The 25,049-nt window shown below is 52.6% G+C and overlaps 1 protein-coding gene across 1 annotated transcript in view; it reads left to right on the forward strand.

The window, feature by feature from the left end:
* Window positions 1-25,049, forward strand: part of SH3PXD2A (SH3 and PX domains 2A) — a 251,731-nt gene that overhangs the window by 193,217 nt on the left and 33,465 nt on the right. The window contains exon 8 of the mRNA XM_010859596.1: window positions 52-183. Within this exon, the coding sequence (XP_010857898.1) occupies window positions 52-183 (132 nt within the window). The remainder of the gene's footprint in view (window positions 1-51; window positions 184-25,049) is intronic.

The raw sequence follows: 25,049 nt of genomic DNA on the forward strand, positions 1-25,049 counted from the left end.
GCGGGGCCATGGCCGGCCGCTGGCTCACCGCGTGCTTTCTGCCCTCGCCAGGTGCCGACACCAACGCCGAACCCATGATCCTGGAACAGTACGTGGTGGTGTCCAACTATAAGAAGCAGGAGAACTCGGAGCTGAGCCTCCAGGCCGGGGAGGTGGTGGATGTCATCGAGAAGAACGAGAGCGGTGAGTGCCCGGCTGGCTGGCCGGCCCGGAGACCAGGAGCCCGGCTGGTTTTTGTTCCCCTCCTCCTCCCCCACCTCTGCAGCTATACGTTATTTCCATCTGGCGGGGAGAGGGCCGAGGAGGCTGAAGTTTCCCCTGTTGGTTTGGGCTGCAGGCCAGCAGTTTGCCTGGTGGTGGAAGAATGTCTCCAGCGCTCGGGGTAATTAACTGGCTTGTGTTAATGCAAGGCCAGGGTGGCGGCACAGGCATCACCGTCCAGCCTGTGTGGAGGGACCCTGTGCCCTCCAAGGCCCAGGGGCAGATAGTGCCCAGCTCGGGGGCATCCTACAGCATCTTCTCCCTTGGGACCATATTCCAGGCTGGGAACGAGGCAGGGGTGGAAGAACCTGGCTGGCTGGTGGGACAGGCAGGCCATGACGTCACTGTGGGGTCCAGGGTCCTCGGGCGGATTGTCTGAGGAAAGGCCAGGCCTGTGGAGGTTGGCTGGTGTCTGAGCTGACTGCCCCCTGCTGAGCTGGGAAGAGGGCCCAGACAGGGGGATGAAGTCAGGTCCTGGGCCCAGGGAGGGTCCCACAGCAGCCGCCCTGTCATTGGGAACTGAGGCTTTGTCCTGTCTGGGCCAGGCAGATTGGTTGTCCCGGGGGCTGCCGGTTCCTGGGTTCTCACCGAGTGGGCCTCAGTGCCTCAGCAGCAGGAGTCTCTTGGGGGAGTGAGGAGGGCCCAAGTACGGCAGTCTGAGGTGCAGGCCCGTGTGACCCCCTGCAGGGCCCGGGGTGAACTCTGGCCCAGGACCCCCATCGTCAGCTTGCTGGTGACCTGCTGGCACTTGAGTTGGTTCCTGGGGCGTTCTGTTTTGGTTTCGGTTTGCTGTGGGGGAAGGCCCCCGCGCCGTGCTTGTGTTGGAGCCTCTCTGAGTTGTGTTTGGAGGACACTCCCAGAGAGGAGGGGCCTGCTCTTCTTTCCCTGTTCCACGCTGTTCTTCCCAGTGTTTTAAGCTCCAACAGCAAGACAGGCCAAAGGACGTCTGTGCCCACTCTATAGAGAGAAAAACTGAGGCACAGAAAAACTGAGGGGAAGTGAGACACCTTAAGTCAAAAACAGAACAGGAATTTCTTGGGCCCCTGGTTCATGTGCCTAAGGGCAGCAAGTAGAGAAGTAGCAGTAAAGATACTGAGGATATCCCAGCAGACCCACTGGGGGAGGTGAGGTTAGGCTGCTGCTGCAGGCGGCTTGGGGACTGTGCTAAGAACAGGGCTGTGATGCCAACATAGACCTGACTCATGGCCCTCCCCATGTGGAGTCTTCAGAGCTTGTTCCCCTCCAAGAGGTTAGGCTCTGCCATTGTGTCTGGAGTCATCACCGCCGTGGTTGGCAGCCGTTGTCCCCACCCAACTGTCCCTAGGGTAAGGCCTGGGCCCTTCACCCCAGGTGCCCAGTCCCCTTCCTGCATGGAAGGAAGGGGGCTTTCGGCCTTTGTCACAGTACCAGCCCCACCTCCCCGCCCCCACAGAAGCTGCATGTCTGAGAGGCCTGGCTCTGGAACCCTAAGCACCTGAAGACCCAGAGAAAGGGCTCTCTACTGGTGGGGTTGGAGACATCCACTGAGGACGTAGAGACATGTTTGTTTGGGGGCGTGGCCCAAAGGAAGGCGTGTCGGCTTTTCCATATAAAGTCAGGGCTGCTCAGAAGTAGATTTCTGGCTTAGGGACCCTCTTGCCTCATGGCACCAGTGCAGCTCTATGTCTGTATGGGGAGCAGTGAGCCCCCGTGTCCCTGGGTACCAGCCGCTGGCCAGGATGGCTATAGAGGAGACCCCCCCAACTAAAGGCAGTCAGCCTGTTATCAGACTCCTTGGTTCCCTGTGCCCTGTCACCCAACATCCAGTACCCTGCCTGGGAGTGAAGGAGGGAGCACCTTGACAAAGTGGGGCTTCTGCAGCAAACCTGAAACTGCAAGGTACTCCTCTCCTGAGGAGTCCCCCATGGCTATCTGAGGGGCTCAGGCAGCCTGACTCCCCAGAGCAACCCTCTGAGGGAGCTGCCATCTCCAGAAGCGGGATTCTGCCCACCACCCACCTGCTGGGTGACTTTAGGTTCCTTCCTCCCTCTGGGCCTCTGCTGCCCCTTCTGTGAAATGGAGACAGCCTCGTGGGTGCTCCGAAACAGGGCCTGGAGCAGATGACCTCCCCAAGCCTGCTTCACGGCTGGGAGATGCCCCAGGGCCCTGGGTGTCAGGTAGACAGAGTCTCCCTGAACATGGTCTTCTCACTTCCCTGGACTCCATGTCTCTCCCCTTGGTGAATGCAAGGACCTTGGAGCTGTGTCCACCACACAAACCCACACTGTGTTGCCGTCAGAAACAAGGAGACCTCCTCCAGTGTAAAACCAGCTTAACCGGAGAAACTGAGTGGGTGAAGAGGAGAGAGGAAGAGGGCCAACTGCAGATCCTTGGGAGAGTGGTTTCCCAGTCCAAGGAGTCGGACGGTGGGGGAGGGGAAATGTGTTGTGAATCCTGCAGACTGGCTTTGGAAGGACTGGTGAGTGAGGCTTTTGAACTCCGGGACAAAGAGTCAATTGTGACGCCTTTGACCTTAGGACTGGTGGGCGTTGTGAGGCATTTCCACTCAAATTGTTGGGGCAGCAGCTCCAGCTAGCACCACTCTGCCCCTTGGGGCTGGCCTTGCCCTCTGGGAGCTAGGACTCTTCCTGTATCCCCTTCTTACTTGGCTGAAAGCTCCTTGAATAGGGTGTGCACAGAGGGACCCAGCCACCTCTGTCTCTGCTCACTTGTCAGAACCCTCTGGAAGGGACCACAGCCTCCAGGGGATTTTGGAGGTGTGGTTGTGCCCGTACTCTGTAATCTCATTCATCTAAAGAGAGATGTGTCTGGAAGGCATTTCAGAGTCAGTAAATAGTAAACACAGGTTCAGGCCGTGCACTTCATATGCATCATCTTACTGGAATCATGGAACAACCCTGTGTGATAGAAGCCACTTTAAGCACTTTGTGTCTAAAGTAACAGGTTAAGAGGTTAAGTCATTTTCCTAAAGTCCCAACAGCTGAGATCTCTCCCTTCTCCAGAGGAAGTGGGGGGAGGGTGAGAATGGGCTGATCCCAGGAGGGATCATCACTGAGTTGGCGATGCTGCAGGTCAAGGACAGACATGGCCTGGCTGAGATGATGACAAGGCTCCCTGGAGCATTGTTGCAGGATGATGGCTCTGTGTGCCTCCTTCCAGCGTGGTGCTCATTGGTAGTGGGAATTCTTCTTGTTAATTGTCGAGCTTGGGGATAAGCCACAGCTAAGAGAATCTGAGAAGGGTGGTGAATTCCCAACACCAAGGACAAGCATATTCTGGGGAATGCAAGTGGATAGATGTCAAAGACGCCCACAGTGTGGACTTGGGTGACTTCAGGGAAAAATTTTTGATTAAACAGTGGGCCTGGGGCCCAGCCAGAAAAGGACTCTCTTTCTCCATTGATCTACAGGGACAAAAATAGCAGAAAGACTCAGCAGTTTTGTTAAATTTGCCAGCCATTTTTGTCTTATCTTTGAAAAGCCCTCCACCCTTGACATAAGCAACAGAGCCTGAGATGCTGCCTTGGTAGGACATTCTTACGCCTCAAAGACCACATTGGCTTTACCTTCCAGCAGGCAAAATCTGGTCTGACTTCTGGCAGAATCTTGATGGCAGTTGCTCTGATTTCTGTGTTAAGCAAAGCTGCCTCCAACTTTCCAGGATGGTTTCCTTCTTTCAGGACTAGGAGCCAGCCAGGGGATGTGGGGATATGAGTCAGCAGATGCTCAGTTTTTTCCCTGATCCAGCTTTCCTACTCTGAGTCTTTGCTTCTTTCCTGGCACTAGTGTGATAACCTTGGGAGATATTATACAATACTTCCTTGGAGGCATATAGCTATAGGAATAAGGTAAAAGTATTGTATTGGCAAGAAATTTTGAGCCCCTGATCCACAGAAGTGAGAAATTGTATAGGTGAGAAAACTAAGCCTTGGGGAGTTTGAGAATCTTCAGTCCCCTCCAAAGTCAGTGCTTTAGTCCCAATTGAGTAGTGAGCAGAGGACAGACACCCACTCAGATTTACTCAAAGGATTCGGGAAAATCTCACCAGAACCCAAGGATGGGAAGGACACCCCAGCCTCACAAGGACTGGGAACCAGAAAGCTGGCAGGAGACAAAGCAGCTACCCTTCTCCCTCTCTTGGGTACCAGGTGGATTGAAAGCCCAGCTGTGATCTCCTAACTGCAGACCAGGCTTCCTTCTCTTCCTGTTCACTCATAACAGTGGCCCATTCACCTGATGCTGGCTTGTCAGGACCAGATTTTTCAGTCAAGATAATAGACATCAACTGAGGATGGTCTCTGGTTCTACAGGTTCAAACTTTGAAGCTTTAATCTGATTGGTTCCTGGCCAGCCAATGGATTGGCAGACTTTGGATCAGGTGCCCAACTCTGGGCCAATCAGCTGTGTCTAGGAGAAATGTCATAGAGTATAAACATGGGTGCCTTTCCAACCTCTGTCAGTGGCTTGGAGTACATGTTTTAAAGAAAAGAGATCTAGGGAGGTAAGTTATCTGAAAACATGTTGGCTGCATCTATTTTACTTATTTAATGGCTGTGTGTAGTAGAGAGAGCAAAGAACCAGGAGTCTGAATGTTAGGTTTAAGATCTAATGCTACCTTGTGTGATATAGGCAGGAATCCATTTCCTCCTGAGTATAAGAGAACAGTGATACATACTACATGGGTTTTTTTTTTTTTTTTTCCTCCCATGAAATGTAACCATTTATTATTTGACAAATATCTTTATCAATAAGACAAACTAATAAGCTTTCCTCTCAGATTTGTATGTCCTAATGATTATTTTTTGTTGTCAAAAATGATGCATTCTTCAGCCATATATTTTGTGAGTTGGAATCATTTTAACACTGAAGATGTACCTGTTCTGTTCCTTTGGTATTTCTTCATGAACACTGTTATAACTGGTTCTACATAGGCTTTTTGTAAGTGAGACATACACTGTATATACTCTTCACTTATCCATTTATTTCACAGTTCTTGAATACCTCTTGTGTCCCAGGCCCCAGCTGATTACATGCCTACCCATACAGTTCCTGCCTTTATGGACTTTAAACTCTTAACTGGTGTGAGCATGAGTGGACTGTATTGTGAGACTGGGCTACTTCTGCAGATTTTCCGATGTCTTAAATGGACTTCTTCTATATATTCTCTGTCTTTTAGTTAGACTCTGTGCTTACTAAGGAGCCAGCTCATTAGTAGTTCATATTGCCAATCTGCTCTTGAAAAGATGTCCAAATAAAGATAGGATAGGCTGTTTCTAGAGGGACAAGTTTCTTGCAGTCTGTATTACAGATAAGCGAACTAACACTCTTAACTGTGCAACAGCCTTTTAAGAGTTTGGTTCTGGTGAGTGAGCCATATTTGGTTGTGGTAACTGTGGTAACTGTCCCAGCTGACAGAAAGCCTTGATCTCTGACACACTTCTCTTCCTAAGTACAACACATGCATGTTCTTGCAATGTCAGCCTGATCAGCGATTCCAAAGTCCATGCTGCTCCAAGGCTGTCTCTGGGGGGCAGTTGTTGCCCACTTCATGAAGCTGGCTGGAAGGCAAGGGGCCATCGAGCATCAGTCAGGAACAGAAGTGAGCATTCTGATCCAATCTGGGGCCCTCAGCCCAGCTTTAGTCACCCTGGCTGGAGATGGTTCTGAGAATAAGATTGCACTATAGCCTAGCAATGAAAAGTATGGGTTCAACTTAGATAAGCTTGGTTTTAATCTTGATTCGGTTCTTGATTTAGTACTTACTAGTGGTGAGCCTGGGAAGTTACTTGAATGTTCTAAGTAAACTTTGGTCTCCTTGCCTGCAAAATGGTGCTAATTGTACCAATAGCTGTGGGGTTAGTGTGTACTTGTTCAAGAGGAATTAAGTGCTCAGTACATGATAGTTGTTGGTGGCTCCGTCCCTGGTGGCTCAGCAGTAAAGACTTCTCTTGCAGTGAAGGAGATGCAGGTTCGATCCCCCAGTCGAGAAGATCCCCTGAAGAAGGGGATGACAACCTACTCCAGAATTCTTGCCTGGGAAGAGCCTGGTGGGTTACAGTCTATGGGGTTGCAAGAGTAGGACACAACTTAACAACTAAACTGCCACCACTACATGGCATTAAGACGGCTGGACTGGGGCAGCTCGGCCACCAACCCACCTTGGAACACACAGCTAGTCAGTTGCCCTTTTGCAGAGTCAGTTTCCCACCTGGCTAGAAAACAGGTTGCACTTCATGGTGTATGAGGATTCTCTCAGCCCTGATGGTTTGTGAGGTAGGTACAGCAGAGGAAGCTTGCTATGGGGCATGGCAGCCGGAGACCATGCTGGAGACCTGAGTGTCCCTCTGGAGCCTTGGCTTGGCAGCTGTTCTTGGCCCCCATCTGTGTGTCAGGAAGAGTTAGAGTCAGAGTCCCCTTGGTGATCCAGGAGTAGACCTTGTGGGATCAGGGGCTTCATGCCAAGGCTGGGGAGAGGAGAGGCCCACCTGTGATACCCCATGCTGGCTGTCACTCAGTGGCTCTGTGGCACGCACAAAGCTGACGTGCTGGGGGCGGGGTCTAGCATAGTTGGGAAAGGCTGCCTCGAGGAGCTGGGGGCATTGAGCTGGGCCTTGGAGAAAGTGGGGATATATAGGAGATGGGGGGATAGATAGGAGAGAGGGGAAGAATTCTTGAGGCACCTGAGTGGAGTGCCAGGTGGAAGGCAGAGCCCGCTGGGGCTAAGATGGGAAGGCAGGTGTACAGTTGCCCCAGGAGGTAAGGCTTGATGAAGAAGGCGGAAGGTAGCCAGCAGCAGGTGGGGAGGCAGGCTGGGGCCGTGGAAAATAGGTGAGCAGAAGAGGGACCTGAAAATAGGAGTATTTGAGGCAAGCGGTCCCGGCTGTGGGGAGGCAGATGGTAGGGGAAGGTGTGTCCAGGACTGGGGGCCTGGAAATAGATCTTCCCTTGAGCTAGATCTACACTGGCTGTTGTCAGGGAGGCATCCAGGGGCTTGCCAGCACTAAGGGCTGCCAGCCAGCTGCCAGGTGGCTGGGTGGAGCACTGGGCCCCTGGGCGCTCCCTGTCTTACCTCCATCTATTCAGGTTGGGCAGGTGGAGTGGCCAGTCACCTTGACCTCACATTGGCTCTATGACCAATCATGTCCCACAGCCTTTCCTTGAGTAGACATTTCTGAACAAAAGATGTGGATCCGTGGTGACCTTGGAAACCCAGCTGAAAGTGCCAGAGTGACACCAGCTCATCCCAGCCTCAGCCCCACAGCAACACCTAGCTACCCGCATTTTGTAGGGGAGTGGAGCGGAGAGAAAGCAAGATCGCACTGAGTCCTCTCACCCGCATCTCAAAGGCTGCTTTTCTGGGTTTGAACAGCAAGGGACCAGTTGAACCACACACTGCCCAGAGCCCAACAAGGCTGGTCCTCAGGTGATCAGTCATCACTGAGTCCGTACTACTTGGCTAAGTTCCAGAGTGGTGCTCAGAGGTGACAGAGGCCAACAGAGTCCCACACTTACAGGGCTTACATGTGCTAGAGAAACAGTCACATGTGAAAAAGGAAAATAAGTCTAGATTTTGGTAAGTGCAGTGCAGGAAATAAATGGGCACTATGATAACGATTAATCAGAGGAAGGAGGTGATGGAGTATGGCTGGGAAAGGCCTCTCTGAAGAGGTGCCGGTGGAGCTGAGAATGCTTGGAGCTTGGAGAATGGAGGAAGAATTAGAAGCAAGGCGCTTTGGGGGAGAAGCAGTGAGTGAGGGCAGAGAAGGAGAAGAAGCCACGTGGTAGCAGGCCAAGGCATGCTGTTCTAGGGGTAGTGACCACCACTCACTTGGTGGGAGTCTTGCGGTGTGGCTGCTGCCCCCGCTCCCCAGACATATCGTGGCCCAGATGCCTGGGGAACGGGCAACACTGGAGACCCTCCGTCCACCCCCAACACACACACACACACACACACACACACACACACACACTCACACACACTCACACCGGGCTTTGTCACCAGGAGAAGTGACAGTCCTGCTGAAGTGCAAGACAAAGATCCCTCCGCAGCTTTCCTGTATTCTTAAATTAAAATAGACTTCACTGTAGTGCTTTCTGGGATATAATTTGTTAGGGACCTCAGGGAATTTGGGTTTAAAAATTGCTACCCTTGTTCTTACCCCCAAAGTGCCTTGCTTCTAATTCTTCCTCCATTCTCCAAGCTCCAAGCATCTCAGCTCCACCAGCTCCTCTTCAGAGAGGCCTTTCCCAGCCACACTCTATCACCTCCTTCCTCTGATTAATCATTATCATAGTGCCTGTTTATTTCCTGCGGTTGGGCTTTTAGTAATCACTCTGGTAGATGTGAGGTTTGCCCGACTAGCCACTCTCATCTCTCAGCATCTTTTCAGATTCTGTAATCTCATCCTCTGGGTTCCCGATGCTGACCTGGACTCCCTGGCCTCACTGTGGAGGAACAGCAGGGTGACCCCGTTAGCCCAGTTGGGAAGCCTGGTGGAAGCCAGTGTTCACTGGGAGCTGAGCTGTCAAATGCCAGGAAGTGGAGAGAAGCTGCTGGCTCATGTAACCCCCAACTTCATGTTTGGAACATGCTTTATGGAGCTCTCGGGAGGGGGGGTTTCATTTAATCGTCTCAGCCCTGGCTCCACGTTCCCTTCTTAGTCAGGCACCTCTCAGCCTCAGGCTAAAATGCATCTGCCTGCCTGAGCTGTTATTGGACTAGATGGTGGGGGAATGGCCCAGGCGTCGTGAGAGGTGAGAGAAAGCCAGACTCAGAGGAGGAGTCTGCCAGGGACTGTCCACGAAGTGAGCGAACCGTGAGGGGGTCTCTGAGCCAGTGTGCTGTGGTTGCAGGGCCCTCCCCGCTGTTCTCTCTGGCCTGTCGGCATTGCCACGGGCCCCACTTGGATCCCGGTGTCCCAGAACCTTAGTGTTTAAGGGATATCCTAAGTGCTCTGAAGCCTGTGTGTCTGTTCTCTGGGGAAGACTCGTCTGGGGAAGAGGGTGTGATCGGGGATGTCAAGCCCTCCTGGGGAGCAAGTGTTCACTTATGCCAGCTAGTGGTGGATTTGGGACATTTTTCAAGGTGACCTGTGTATGAATCAGAATAGTTTATGTTTTATAAGACATAAAACCCTGTGTTTGTATAACACCTTAGAAAGAAGAACGGTAGATGTTGGCATCCGCTCCTTTTCAGGTGGAAATTGAAGCCCAGAGTGGGTCAGTGACTTGCCCAGAGGTTGCATAGCTGGGAGGTGGGGCCCAGGTTGCCACACTAATCCACTGCTGTTTATCCAGGGTTGGGAAATCTGGATGTTTGCGTTTCTCTTCCTTGTGGATTTTACTTCTTTGAAAAGCCAAGCCCCAGAGCTCTCTGCTGTGTGAATTCTCCAGGCCACAGAGAGCAGGAGAGCAGAGGTCAGTCCCGCTGAAGCCCCAGCTGGGGTAGGAGCAAGGCCAAGGCGTGGGGTGGAGGGAATATGAAAGGGAAGGGATGTTTGCTGACCCGGTTTCCTGCAGAAGAGTTGTGAGTGTTCTGGCATTTGGCTCAGCCAGGTCCATGAGGTGGGGCTGGACTGGATGGGAGGATGGATCAAGGGCACTTATGGTCTCCCTGGAGATCTGATTACCAGGACTAAGGGCGTGAGAGCTGAGCCTGAACTGTGCCTGAGCCATGCTTGTCAGGACCCCAACCTGCTCTGCCGTCCCTTTGTCAGAATAAATAGACCTACCCTGGCCCCTTCCCCAACCCCTCATGATCCAGTGAAGAGCTCCATCCCACCTCCTTCCCCTCAGTGGTCTCAGCACCATCTGAATGACCTCTTATATGCAAGGACTGCATCCGTAGGATGCGGTTTGCTCATTCAGTCCACACATGCGGGGCACCTACTGTGTGCCCAGCACTCGGTGCAGCAGTTGACAAGAAGCAGCCATCCCTGTCTTCCCCATAGATGGTATTCTAGGGCTTTCTCTTCCCTCAAGGTAAAGGCCTGGATGCAGTAAGTCTATGATATTGACAATGCACTTCCACATGTGAGGCAGAAAGCCCAGTGCCACTGGGGCCAGTGTTACTGAGGGACTGGGAGAGTGGGACCATAAGGCACGGTCTGCTCCAGCTTCAGAGATGGGGTAGCGCCTGGGGTGGGTGGTCATGGCTGGAGGTAGCAGGCCATGAACAAGGAGCTGAAGGAGAAAAGTGCTCTAAGCCGAGTAAACGGCATGTGTGAGGTATGGCAGTGGCACAGACAAGGGGGATCTGGCCAGGCTCTGGGGCTGCCAGAGAGGAGACATCCCCTAAGTGATAAACAGGCCGAGGGGATGTATTGCGGGTCTCAAGGACCTCAAATGTCAAGAGAAGGAGACAAGCTGCAGGAGACATTTCTGACCATCTGCCCAAACCTCCCTTTGACAGAGGGGGAATGGAGGCCTGACGTCATTTGCCCAGAGTCCCATGGAGTTTGTGGCAGGGGTGCTGCATGGGCCAGGGACCGCAGGTGCCAAGGTAGCTGTCTCTGAGGCACACTGGCATCTCCTGGCACCTTCGAGGCCTCACCACCTACCCACTCATGGACTGGGGCCCAGCCTGTCCCCCAGGTGAAGGAGGAGGTGAGCGGGCTCTTCAGCTCCCCACCCTGGACCCCTCAGCCTGCTGCTACAGCTGGAGCCAGGACACAGAGAGCAGAGGCAGGCCCAAGAGGGAGACCTCTTTCCTTGTATCCTCCCCAACCACCTGCGTTCAGACAGGCTTATTTTTCAGACAAGGTGCTATCCCCCCAGCAAGGTCATCTTCAGATGCCTCGGCATGAAGGCAAACACCCCCTTTCAGCAACACCACTTCTCAGGACCCAGGTAGGGCTATCACACTGGCTGGCTGTGTTCCCTGGTGCCCCCCATTCCCCGCCTCCCCACCGCTGCCGCTCCAGCCCAAAGTGCTGCCTTCCCCATCCTTTAGGTCCCTCCCTCCCCGCAGGAAGGTGGTGGGGTCTCTGTTGAGGTTGGCCGGGCCTCCACTCCTGGTGTTTCTGGACACTCTGTCTTTTCTTATTTGTTTTCTGTACTTCTAACCAGCGCCCTCACAAAAGCCCCAGCCTCCTCTCTGCTCAGCAGGCTCACCATCTTTTGATTGAGGCAGAATGTTGAGCTGCTGCAATCAGGACAGCTTGGGACCTCATCCCTGCACCAGTGACTGCAGTATTGGCCACAGGCCTTCCCCCCACCCCCAGCCCCGGGCTGGCCAAGTGACCTCCTGGCACCTGGGGTTGGGGGCTTTCTGCCAATTCCAGCCTCCTGCTTCTTGCTCAAGGCATTGGGTCAGCGGGTTGCCACTTGGCACCATGCTCAGGGTGTCATCTCAATGGGCAGAGCAGCCGTGTGCCCTTGTGGGAGGAATGACAAGCTTTGTGTAAAAGTCAATCTCAGTCAGTCTAGGTTCCAAGTTGAGCCACCCACTAACCAGGTGATCTTAGGCAAGCTGCTCATCCTCCTGAGCATCGCCTTTCCTCACCTGTGGTTAGGAGTGAAGACAGTGGGCACGGCTGCTTTCCAGACACCAGGCTCCCCTGTTCCCCGTGACCATTGCACTGGTACCAAGCCAGGCAGGAAGCAGCCCATTCATCTCCATAGTGCCAGGACTCCTGAGATCCCCTCTAAGCCATGGGGCTCCAAAAAAAAAAAGCCAGTTTCAGCTTAGAGGGAGCAAGCAAGGGGAATCTGACCATGTTGGCAACTTTCAGCCAGCTCTCCAAGCAGCCAAATGGGTCATTGGCTACAAACATCCCTGGGATTGTAATGATGATCACAGGGCCCGTGGGCTCCTGCACACCTTTGGAATGGGCTTTGTGAGGCCAAATGCTCCACAGATTAAATTTCCGGAGAAAGAACAGCTGAGAAATAGTCTTGAGCTTTGCTAAGCCACTTCTGTGCTATGACAGCAAAAGGGGAGTGTGTGTGCACGTGTGTGTGTGTGTGTGTGTGTGTTCTCCACTGATAAAAGGGAGGGGATAGGCAAAGGAGGAAGATTGTCCACTCGTGAGCCTCCCTCTCTCCTTTAATTTGCATCAGCCAATGAGGCAGCTGGTGGTGCTGTGTTTTCCAGGCTGGTGCTGGTAACAGAAGGAATATGATTAGTGTTGTGGAATTTCATGATAGGGGTTAGGGGTGGCTTCTCCCCTCCCCTTTTTAAAATAAAGTGATGTTTTGAAGAGTTGCCCTGGGGAACTGCTGAAAGCAGAGTGGCTGAAAGACGCTTTTGGTCATGTCAGACGAGGACAAGATTATCCAAGTGAGCGAGGGTGTCTGTCCCCATCAGCCGTGCTGTGGGGCTCCAAGGCCCTTCTGCCAGAAAGCGAGCAAGGGGCTGTAATCACAAACAGGCCGGGATCAGTTACCACCAGAAGTATTACTTTGGACTCTTGGCTTTGAAGGGGAAGAATGCAGTTTTCCCTGCTCCTCCTCCCCCATCCTTCTCAAGTTAAACGAGATCTGTGAAATCGATCGCTCTGGTACTTAAAAAGAGAGGCCAAAATTCAAGCCAGTGCAGAGTCCTGAAGGCCCAGCATAGGAGGCTTCCACCAGCCTCCACTTGTCTGGGGGCAGGGGTTTGCCTAGCCCAGTTCATTTTGAGGTGATGAGTTAGAGAAGTCCATTTCCCCTGAGTCTTTTTTGTCTACCTGGGGCATCCTTGCCTCCGTCTTGCCTACCAGCCAAGTGTCTTGACCCTTCTGCATGTTTAAGCTGGTGTATTCTGCGTATCTACCATGTACCTGGCACAGTGGGGTGGGGATATAATGAAAATGGCTTAGCACATTGGAGCAGACTCTGACCAGCCTGTAAAGATAACAGAATAATGGGGCTCTTGCCCCCTCTGGCCCCACCTAGCCCTGGGAAGCCCCGCCCCTTGCCTCACCCAGCGCCCCTTTGGCAAGAACCAGATCAACTCCTTCACACTTGGGTATAAATAATACTAAACCAGGAGCACTGACACTGACGGGCATGCTTCCCCTGGCCTTGGTAATGGGAGCAAGACCAGAGTTGGCGAACACCTGAACCTCCTTGCCAACAGAGTTGTGATGTTTGAATTACTAGTCTAGCCTGTTCACAAATGTTTTCGCTTATTCACCATTCCCGTTAAACAACACTACTTCATTGTGTTTCACTAAGAGTTGATTGGAGCACATCTAAGACCTTCATCATTTTATTAAAATTGTTCGTAAGTGACGTTTTTTCACTTTCTTGCTTCATATTTAAAAAGGCCAAACATTCCTAGTTATAGCAGCTGTCCCACGTCACTGAAAGCTGTCCCTCCCAGATGCCAATGAGATGGGTGACAGTCAAAATTATCCCTTTTGAAGAATTAATATGCCCTTATGGATTTATTTCCCAATTTATATTTCCAATATACTTCTAACTTCTATGACTGACTTTTGAGCTTAAGACTTGAGATAGGGATTGTAATTGACTGTTCCCTGGAGGACAGAGAGGAAGCATGCCTGTTCAGCAGGGCTTCACACCAGGGGAGGGAGCAGCCAGGTAGCTGTAGCGCCTCCCCGATGAAGGCTTCACTCCACTCTTCTGCTTCCACTCCAGTCCTGCATCCCAAGTCTCACTACACAGCTGACACAAACTCCCCTCTTTGGAATCAAAGGGCCTCTGCTTTTGTTGGGGCCAGAGTATTTTATCATTGCTAATGTAGTAGCTGGGAGGAAGATTCCGGCCTGCCCTCCATACCCTGATCTCTCTGCCCCCATGGGGCCATCCCTCCACTGCCTGGATAGATTCAGAGCCAGGTTTGCTTGGAACTCTGATCCAGAGACCAGGACAGAGAACAGGGTTGGAGACACCCACATTCTAGGCTAAGGGACAGGCCAGGGTTGGGGAACAGGAGCTGATGATGATATTGCTCACTTCCTGGGGAGTGAAGTTAGAGCCTGCCATGGCCGAGGGCTCAGACTCAGCTGTGCTGACTTGGGCCTGGCAGGGCAAAGACATATTTAAGGGAGGTTGGGAGTGCGGAACTCTTCAAGGCCCACCTCAACACCCAGACATCTGTTCCATCCAGGCCTCCCCACCTTAGAACCACTTCTAGAACAGTCTCTCCTCAAGGGCCCTGTGGTGGTGGGATGACCTCATAGAAGCCAGGAGGGCAGGCTCGGTCAGTGACTTCCTAGCTTCCTCTCTGTCTTTCTGCCATAAGGTACCAGAATCTTGCTACTGACTGTGGTGGGGTGTTGATCATAGGCAGGCTCTCAAAGTGCATGTGTTAGTTGCTCAGTCGTGTCTGATTCTTTGTGACCCCCATGGATTATAGCCCACCAGTCTCCTCTGTCCATGGAATTCTCCAGGCAGGAATACTGGAGTGGATTACCATTCCCTTCTACAGGGGATCCTCCCAACCCAGGGATCGGATTAGGGTCTCTTGCATTGCAGGCAGAGTCTTTACCATCTGAGCCACTAGGGAAGCCCATTCAGAGTGGAGAGAACCAAACCATGCAATTAAGTGAGTGTGTCATCAGGGGCTAGAGATGAGGCATTGATTCATTCCCCAACTTAACTCCTGCTGTGTGCCACACACTGAGGCATAGAGATCATCAAGGATGGCTTGATCCCCAGTCATGGAGCCTTCAGTCTCAAGGGAAAGGAGGGGACTGGGATTGCTGGTGTAAAAGGGGGCAGAGTGTAACTCTGCAGACTCCTCCCCTTAGGGGAGGAGAGGCACCAGAGAGTGACAGGGCCTTGATTGGTGCCCATGGATGTCAGTCACTACTGACTGACCAATCATTATAACTGGTGAGACTAGAATGAGACAGTTGGCCCCAGGCAGTCTCTCTGAGGCAGCTGAACTAGGGGTGTGGCCTTTTCTCCTTGGATTGGGATAGGAGCCGTACTGGACCTCATATCTTAGAAACTAAGAAGACAAGATGGTGCCCTGAGGTAGGAGAAGCTCAAGGAGATGGTGTTTGTGTACACTCAGTCACTCAGTAGTGTCTGACTCTTTGTGACCCCATGGACTATAGCCTGTCAGGCTCCTCTGTCCATGGGATTTTTCTAGGCAGAAATACTAGAGTGGGTTGCCATTTCCTCCTCCAGGGGATCTTGCCGACCCAGAGATCAAACCCACATCTCCTGCATTGGCAGGCTTTACCACTGAGCCCTTGGGAAGCCCAGCTCAAGGAGAGAACCTTCCTAAATTACACAAACCCAACTAGGGCTCAGGGTGGTCATCCCATGCCCAGGGTATTCCAACCTCAACTTAAACCTAGTTCTGCTTTTTGGAGACCGTTGATGTCAGAAACTGTGGGAAAGGCAAGAAGGGAATGGTTGAAGCTCCTCCTGTATATCAAACAGTGAGCCAGACAACGTCCATTGTGTAGTCACCACCCTTGCCCTGGAAACCACCGGTGGCAGGACTTCTGTTTCACAGGTCGGAAAGCCCAAAGAGTTCAGACAGCTAGCTTCTTCCCTGTACACTCTGCTGCCTCTTGGTTAATCTCCTGCGGTTCCCTCAGGCAGAAGCACCATGGTGAGGGAAGCTATTTCCTCTGAGTAGCTTTCATTGGAGAAGGAAATGGCAACCCACTCTAGTGTTCTTGCCTGGAGAATACCAGGGATGGCGGAGCCTTGTAGGCTGCCGTCTATGGGGTCGCACAGAGTCGGACACGACTGACGCGACTCAGCAGCTTAGCAGCTTTCCCCACCCATCCTCTGAGGGTTGGATGTAGCAGGGCTCTGGGGCTGCCCTTTGCAGAGGCGCCCCCATGAGTTGCGCCCACCGTGGAAGAGGGCAGTGTGTTCCCTGTGTGAGACACCGTGGCTCCAAGAGTCCCAGTGGAGGCCTGCAGCCAGCCCTTGAAACTGCTTTGAATTTGAAGGGGCTGTTGGTTCATAGAATTCCCTCTGCATTCTTCCAGAAGCCTCACCCAGGGCGTGGGCTTGTCCCTGGTGCTGGGCTTGTGGGACCTCCCTGAGCTTGGCTTTTCTATTCCTGTGAATGGAAAAGGCCCAAATGAAAATGGCCCAATCAGGTGCTGTGCTCACACACAGAGGACTGTGAGAGCTCATGGGTGGGGGAGTGAGCTTCCTGGGTGATCCTGGGCACTATGCAACTAGCAACAAAAATCTCCTGGCCTCAGGTCCCTGTGGGCAAATCCCTCCAGGTGAACTGTGAATCAGAGGCACCTCCCTAGTTTAAGAGACCAGAGGAAGGAACACTGCCCAGGGGCTGAAGAACTGCACTGGACTCTAGTTGGCAGAAGATGCCAGGCCAGAGGGATGGGAGTTGTAGAGCAAATGCCCAGTGCTGACCCCAGGAGCTGGACTCAGAGAGACTGAGGCTGAGGGAAGCAGGGGGGCTAGTGTGGAGGGAGAAGCCAGGCAAGGTGAAGGAAGCCTTGTGCCCATCTTGTTACTGCATTTTGTGCTCAACAGCTGCTCCCCGAGTCCCTTCTTTGTCAAACACTGAGCCAGGCAGGGGCTCGACAGGATACCAAGATGAGCAAGACGTGGCCTTTGTCCTCAAGGAGCTCTTGGTCTAGCTGGCCTGACAGCCAACCCAAACCCAAGGTTAGGGTACAGGGAGAGCATGAGGGCAGGAGAGCAGAAGACCAGCTCACAGAGAGTCACAGGAGCTTCACAAAGGCAATGGTTTTGAAAGATGAGGCCTGGGCAGCGATGGATCAGAAAGACCATCGTATCTGGGGCTTCTGAGCTCTGTTGGGTATGCACAAAGAAGCATGATGGAGGGCCTTTCCTTCTAGACCACACGAAAGGCTTGTGTTCAGATCCCACTGTGCCACTGAGTAGCTGTATGTAACCATTTTGCTCCTCAATTCCCATATCTATAAAATGATGATAATATTTTGAAATCCATGTGGCTATTGGGAAGGTTTACTGTGCAAGAATATTGTCAAGTGACATTTTCCTATTCTTTTCTCTAACAGACAGGGATGGGCCACCATCCAGTCTGGGCAGTGAGTTGCATCTGGGAGTGGGGGGCAGGAGGAAGTTAGGAGTCCATCAAGTTCCTCAACCTGCTCAGAATAATGACCCCCTCCACCCCCATCCACCTACAATCCAGAGACTTTTCAAAGCCTGTTTCCCATCTCTTCCTCAGCATAGCTATGCAAGGCTAGGTAGGGCAGAGGCCTTCGTTCCCGTATTTCAGAAGAGGAAACTGGGTGACTTGCACAAGACCACAAAGCTTGCTAGTGGCTGAGCTTGGATATAAATCAAGGGGCTGCATATCCTTAACCCAAGGCTCCTCTGTAAGATCAGTGTTTCCCAGAGAGTGGGTCCTATAAGTGAGCGGCAGACCCAGCATTAAATGGCATTGAATCCCATCAGGAGAAGCTGATTTCCTTTCAGTTATTTCGCTCCACATTGAGGAAAGCTTCCATGTGGGGCTTCGGTGTGGCTGAAACTTGCTGCTGCTATTTGTTTGACCAAGGGGAATTCTAGCCCCAGTCTCAGTGTGTTGGCTAGAATGTGCCTTAGTATCTTGCTGGAAATCCATAGCCTTGTTGTTTCATTGTATTTTTTTCAGCTATGTTCTATCTGTGCCAAGGGATACAAGTTTTCTATTTAGCGTAACATAAGTAAGTGGTTTTTGGAAACATATTTTTTGTTTGTTAAACAGTGGTACAGGGGTTATTCAGATTAACTGCATGCCCGCTGCTCTATAGGGCTTCCCTCATGGCTCAGCAATAAAAGAATCCACCTGCAATGCAGAAGAGAGAGATTCTATCCCTGGGTCAGGAAGAGCTCCTAGAGAAGGAAAAGGCTATCCACTCCAGTATTCTTGCCAGGAAAACCCATGGACAGAGAAGCCTGGCAGGCAAAGAATCAGACACAACTGTGCGACCGAGACGCAGGCACTGCTACTTTGTAACGCCCGAAGTTTGGGAATCACAGTTACAGGTCCCCAGGCAGGACACTGCCTGGTACCTTTCTTCTCCCAGTCTCCTAGGGCAGCACCAGTGGCTCCCATATTCCAACTGGGAAAGAAGCCTGGAAAAGTATCAGCATTCGCGGCAGCTGCTCCCCACACCGCGTGGAAGAATCCACGTTGTCAGAGAGCTGTTGACGTCAGGCGGTGCGGGTTTTTGTAAGACCTCTATTTAAAATTCCCCAGAAATTGAAGAAGCAGGGTTTGGAGGGAGGGATGCCCTAGACAAATTGCGGAGTGGGTTTGTCTTGTTTATGGACATGGTCTTTAAAGTTGAAATTGCCCGTTTTTTATTTTTTGCACCAGTTCAAGAGGGGCTGAACTCAGCTAGAAGGGAGGGGATGGTTGTCCATCTAAGGCTTTTAGTTGAAACCAATTCAGTTCTGGGACCAAGAAGCCTCTGCTTTTAGCCAAGAGAGAAAAGGGGGAAAGTATACAAACTCACTCATGTATACTTCGCCTTGGAGTAAACTAGTTAAAAGAATAAAAACAACCCCTTATATTTGAAACGACTGGTGTAACAGATACAGAGGGTTCCCTCAGCTTTTTCCTCCAAGCTGGATATCCGCATACACACGGCAGACGCATTGCTAGGTGGCCCCTATTCCTTTCTTTCTGATTCCCCAGCACAACCCTGGGAAGTCCATGCTACTTACTGTCCTCATCTCACTAGTGAGGACACGTCACTGCCTTTCGCCAGCCGATTTGGATGGCCAAGTATCATTCTAGCCCACAGTCTTTTTCTTGGAAATGTCACCCACACAACACCATGGCACATGGAATGCCTTTAGACGACACAGAGAGGCAGTATGTGCCACAACACATGCGAAAAAAAAAACCATCTTGTTCTGTTTCTCTGACAAGCCTGATTTACCTCCGCTCGATGGTCAACTCTGACTCTCTCTCACAAACCTCCTTCTGTAACAAAAAGGAAGCAGTCTCTAGATGTGGCCTCTTCAGTCATAGCAACAGCTCAAATTTACTCTCTTGTTTTGTTCTTTGTAATTTCATGGTTGGGACCAGTGGTCCTCATTGTTTATTCATGGTGGCAATCTGAAGTTTCCTAAACAAATTATTTTCTTGAAGTTAAAAAAAGAGGGGGGAACTGCTTTAAATATATATTTACTATGTGAACCACAGTATACGTAGTTCTAAGATATGGCCAAAGTCAGCCAGTGGTGTGGAAATATCTGAGGTTTGAGAAATGCTGATCCAAAGTCACTCTCTCCTGGCAAAGACCTCAGATGAGATCTTGTGCCAGAAAGCTCTGTCAGCTGGGTGGGCTCTGAGAGGGTGAGGGAGAGCTACCTAGAGACAGAGGCAGAAATCTGCCTGTTAGCCCCCTCCTCGGGCATGGCAAGAGGGGGGAAGCCACGCCCATGACTCTCCTGAGAGCTGGGTCCACTTGGTGGAGACCGACAGAATGGAGGAGAAGCAGATGAAAGGGCTGCTTTCCTGGTTCATCTGTCAGACGGAGATTTAGGGGACCTAATGGAAAAAGCAGGCGGCGTTGGCCTCCTTCTGCAAAGGGAGCGACAAAGAGTCATTTTTAAACTGAGCCGAGGGGATGCTGCGCCAGGAGTCAGGCCTGAGGACCAATCCTGGACTGCCCCTTGTAAACCAGGCGTCTGGGAAGTCACCCAGTCCAGGTGCTTCCTAACCCTAGTGCAGCCTAGGATTTCACAGGCGCACTCTCTACCCTATTCCAAACACCAGGACCCTCCTCGTCCTCCCTGCTAAGTAGGGTGACCCATACAACCCAAGTGCCCGAGACACTCCCAGTTGGCACCTAATATTTGGTATAATGATGAATAATGCCCCCATGTACTCCAGAAAGTTTAGATAGCGAGTTATAAGACCGCTGTTCTAAGCCATGGCCTTTCGTCTCTCCACTTACTATAATACTTTTCATCTTGTCAGATTTGACCTGTCATTACCATCTGTTGAGATCTGTTTTGGCTCCTGATCCTGGCACCACTTTTACTAAATGAGACGGTGCAGCCAACACAGCTTCTGTCTTCATACTATGACTGATTAAAACATCCAATGGCACAGGTTCCCAGTGGGTGTAACCAGTAAGCCGTCAGATCCTCTCTGGATGTAACCTCTGTGGTCACTATCAGCTGTGATCTACTACTGCAGCCCTGCAGCCCCCAGCAGGACCATGAGAGCCCCAAGGTCTGGGTGGCTCAGCTCTGACGTTTCCCAGACCCTCAGGCCAGCATTCACATCTGATCAGAATCCCATGTGGTCTCGGCCCCATCTTTCCTGTTGTTTCTGCTCAGTGCTGCCTTGGTCATGCCCAGAACTGCTCTCCAACCACTCCTCAGGGAACCCAGATTTCCCTTCGTTGAGGTCGCCTCTACTCTAGAATCTGTCTTCTGCTATGAGTGTTGAGATCATGGCTGACTCTGTGTCCTCTGGCCTTGATCCCACCTCCGTGGCTTCCCAGGTTGCTTACGGTGGCCTGGAAGGTTCGTGGCCAGCTGAGAGCTCACAGAGGGCAGCTGTCTATGCCGTCTCCATCTCCATATGGGGCTGAGCCTCGGACACGTGCTCTTACCCTCTTCCCCAGAGAGCCCCGAGGTCTGCACCCTTGCTCAGTCTCTCAAAACCTCTTCTTTCTTATTCCACCTCTTGCCTGGAGCAGCAGGGGAAATAACCCTTTTGCTGTCCTGAGCCCTCTTTCAGGGGTCCACCTGTGAGACTTGAACCTTTCCATGCTGGTTCTGAGAGGTCCACACCCTCCTCCTCTGTTTTTCTCGCCGCCGCCCTCCCTCCATCTGAATGCCTCACTCACCCTGCGGAGCCATGTCTCACCCACCATCTGCATTGTTCATAATCATATTAGAAAACTGCCTTTTTGCATCTCCTGTCCTCCTGAGTCACCTTCTGTTCAGGAACCTCTGGCCACGGCTCACACAGCAGTGCTCCATGAGTGGATGGAGGACAGAGATGTTGAAGGCGATTGCCCCCTGCCCTGTTGTCTGGAAGAATTCCCACCATGAAGCATGGTGAATATTACTGGTGAGGGCCACGTGGACGCGCATCGCCTGCCTGTCCTGTTCCTTCCACCAGGTTTCCATCTTCCCCCCTCTCCTTCCCTCCAGACTTAATCTGAGGTTCAGTTCAGGCCTCCTGTCTTCTAAGTGTTCTTCCTGACTACTCAGTTTCATCTCTGGTATCTACAGTTTCTTCAAATGTGCATCAGCCAGCACTGTATCTATGGCATGGGGCAGCCTGGGTCCCCCTCCCTGTCCCCAACCCATGCCAAGCACAGAACGAGACCTTCAGTAGCGACTTTCTAAGGTTGAGGCCAAACGACAGTGACACCAAAAGGCTCTCTTTCCATGAGACTCCAGACACCTGAGACCACCTGCCTCCCTGCCCACCATGACACCAATCCTTGAGGTCTTGGTTCTTTAAAATTCACCATAGTGTCTACTTAAGCTTTAGTAATAGCTCTTCAATGCATCTTGCTAGGCACCCGGCACTGTGCTGAATGCTTTTCATAGATTTATTCATCCACCAACACAGTGAGATGTAAGTGTACTGTAGATCCATTTTACAGATGAGGAAATTGAGGTGATTGCTAGTAAATAGCGGAGCTGGGATCTGAACCCAGGCAACCTCACTCTAGAGCCCTTGCTTCGAGCCGTGGTTCTTCTCTAGCCATCATTTTAGAGCGCACCCCCTTGGCCTGCCCGGACCCAGCGCTGGGCTTTTGGGCCCATCCAGTGGGGTGGGCAGGCTGGAGCAGGGTTGGGGGCGGGGTGGCAGTGGCCCAGCTCTCGCTGTCTTCTTGCCACAGACTCCACAGAGCCTTCCAAACAGTGACGTAGCAGCCTGTGCTAATGGTCTTGGAATTCAGGCCTCAGGCGCCCAGGGAAGGTTCTGGGGCCCTCGTGGCCTGAGAGCCCCCTCTGGGGGAGGGGGAGGCCATAGGCAACAGAGAGGGGGGTGGGTGTCAGAGGTGGGACGAGAAGAGCAGGCCAGGTAGGAAGGCAGGGGCTGTGGGGGTACCCTGGGAGGGACCAGCGGGGGGAGGGCTCCCACCCGTTCCTGTTTGCTTTGGACCGCGGAGGCCACGTGCTGAGAGCTGGAGTGTGTCTTGGCAACAGGCCGCAGTGACAGAGCCTTCTGACCAGGGGAGGCCTGGCCCAGGGTGGCTGCCTTTCGTTGTTCTTAAAGGCGCAGCATGCCATGGACGGCCTGCATTTCCCACGTCTCTGCTCGCTCTCAGGCAGAAGGCTCAGATCTGCCCCAAGGTCATGGGAAGGGCATCAGGGCAGAAGTGGTCCCTTGGGTCTCAGCCTCATGCCAGTTGTAGTGTGGCCAGATGGGCAGGGCTGGTGAAATGTGCCTGGCCAGGCCTCCTTCAGCCCCTTTCCTCCTCAGCATCTCCCTCCATCTACCACCAAGTAGCCCCAAATTCCTCCTTCTCTTCTCCAAACCGCTCCAAGGAAAGAATAGGAGAGTGTCCGGACATTTCGGTCTCACGAGGGGGCCAGAGCCTGAGGCTGTACACAGAGAGCAGAGGCAGGTGTGCGAGGCCTGGACTCTGCCTCTGCTGCCAGCTCCATCACCTCCTTCCTGCCATGGATGCGGAAACCCTCCAAGAAGGCCTGGCATGAGCAGCACTCCACAGATGCCAGCTGTGGGTTAGACCATGTGAAGGACCTGGAGGGAAGGGAAGGGCAAGGCTCAGAGGGCACCTAAAAGCTCCTGTGTTCCAGAGTCTGCCCCACCTGTCTCATCTTGCCCGCTACCCTCCAAGTGGGCACCCAGGGCGGATGGGAGGCAGCCAAGCCCCCTCGCTGGCCACAGCACCAGTGCGCAGGTTGTGTTTGCACCCATCCTGGGTGCCATTCAGGGGCAGATGGGGAAGGAGAGCCTGCATCCTGAGTGCGGTTGTTCTCTGCAGCATCCCCGTGCCTGGAACAAGGCCTGGCACATACAAGGCGCTCAGTAAAGGCTGGTTGTTGAGGGCACCACGTGTTCCCAATACACCAAGGGCACCACAGGATGCCAGGCATCCCTCTGGGCAGCTCATACTGCCCTGGTGTGATAAGGCCCAAGGAGGTCAGACCTGTTCCTGGTCACCAGTGAGCACAAGGTGAAGCCAGGATTCAAACTGAGGTCTGTCTTAGAAGAGGGACTATAAGAGGTGCCTGTGGACTGAGTCCTGGGGTGAGCAGGACGGGAAGGGTGGGGAGACCTCATAGGGGACCGAACCTTGAAGGACATGCGGGAGTTTCAGAGGGAGAGGAAGGGAGCAGGGTCCCCTGCCCCCAGCAGCTGTTTTGTCCCAGGCTGAGCTGTGAGTGACCTCAGAAGGCTTTATTAATGTCTTAATTGTGTGCAGCTGGCCTCCTCTGGCCCTAATGAGCTCATTATCCACTCTCATTAAGGAGACCATTGTGGCCTGGTCACCCTGGGGACAGCAGTGGCCTGGGGGTGCCCGCCACTTCCTGCCGCCCCTTGGCCAGGCTCAGGTCCCTTCTAGAGAGGCTGAAGCCCCCGTCCCTCACCCATCACCCAGGTCCTCCCATCCCTTCTGTCTGTCTGTCTGCATCTCTGACTCGTGTATGTGTGTGTGTGTGTGTGTGTGTGTGTGTGTGTGTGTGTTTCATGAGAGAGAGAATCTGTCGACTCATAAGTTTCTTGCCCCCCACCATTCCACCCCTCCCCCAGTGCCACCCCTAGGAAGCCTCAATTAGAGTCCGTTTGAAAGGGCTTTGAAAGTGACCAAACAGCTAATGATTATGCTTAGCCTGGACAGAGGGAGAGACTGACTTCTGGACCTGAGCTTTCTCCTACGTGGGCTGAGGGTCTCCCTGCCCCACCCTGAGCTGGAGGTGCCGGCCAGGCCTGCCAGGCTCTGCTTTCTCTCACCCTCCACTCCTGGCCATGGTGAAGTGGGCTTCAGTGAGTCCTATTGAGCAGGTCGGCTGCTGTAACAGGTGACACTGCTGTTCTCTCTGGGCCTTTGCCTCCTGCAGAGGGCTGGGTCCTGGCCTGTAGGCCGGCCTGGCTGAAGTCCTTTCTTCTCTGGCACTGTAGATATGTGGCCCTCACAGAAGGAGAGGCCAGGGTGAGGCTTGGGGGCTTGGGCAGTTCTAGATTCTTCCAGATGGTTGATTATCCCAGCCCGGGGACCCCAGAAGGGACTGCCCCAGCCTGGGGGCTTCTCCTGAACATCCAGCATCTGAGTGCTCCTCTCTCAGGCTCCTGGACATCAGTTCGCAGTTTCCCATTCAAAAGAGTCAATGGACATAGCAGTCCTCCCTTGCCCCAACTGGGGAGCATCTCAGTACAAGGCACTCCAGCTGAATTTGAGTCTTTCTGACTCCAGACTCCCAGTTATTACCCTCTATTCCCAGAGGGTCCTCACATGTAGACATAGACACTCAAACCTGAGACTCTGCTCATGGTGTATGCACAGAAAGCACACACTCAGCGATGTGGACAGACTCACAGGCGGACATGTGTAAAGCTTCTGTGTTCGGGGACACTCGTCGTCAAGGGGTCACTGCTGCCCTTGTGCGTGGCACAGAGGTGCGCCTGGCCCGCTTCTGCGGTGGTGAGAATGTGGGTCCTGAAGCTGGAGCGCCTGGTTTTGAGCCCAACTCTGCCTCCTTCTGGTTGTGATTTCTTCTGCCTCAGTTTCCACATCTGTAAAGTGGGGATAGTGACGACGGTAAGTTATTTCACAGGGTCCTTGAAGATGAAATCAAGTGACGTGTGTAATGTTAGCTCCTGACACGGCGTGCTCTTCTCAGCACCTGGCTGTCATCATCGCGTGATACATGTACAGACGCACCTCTGTTCCATGCACACAGGTACCCACC

The sequence above is a fragment of the Bison bison genome, unplaced genomic scaffold (genome assembly GCF_000754665.1).
Source record: "Bison bison bison isolate TAMUID 2011002044 unplaced genomic scaffold, Bison_UMD1.0 scf7180017864456, whole genome shotgun sequence".
Classification (NCBI taxonomy): domain Eukaryota; kingdom Metazoa; phylum Chordata; class Mammalia; order Artiodactyla; family Bovidae; genus Bison; species Bison bison.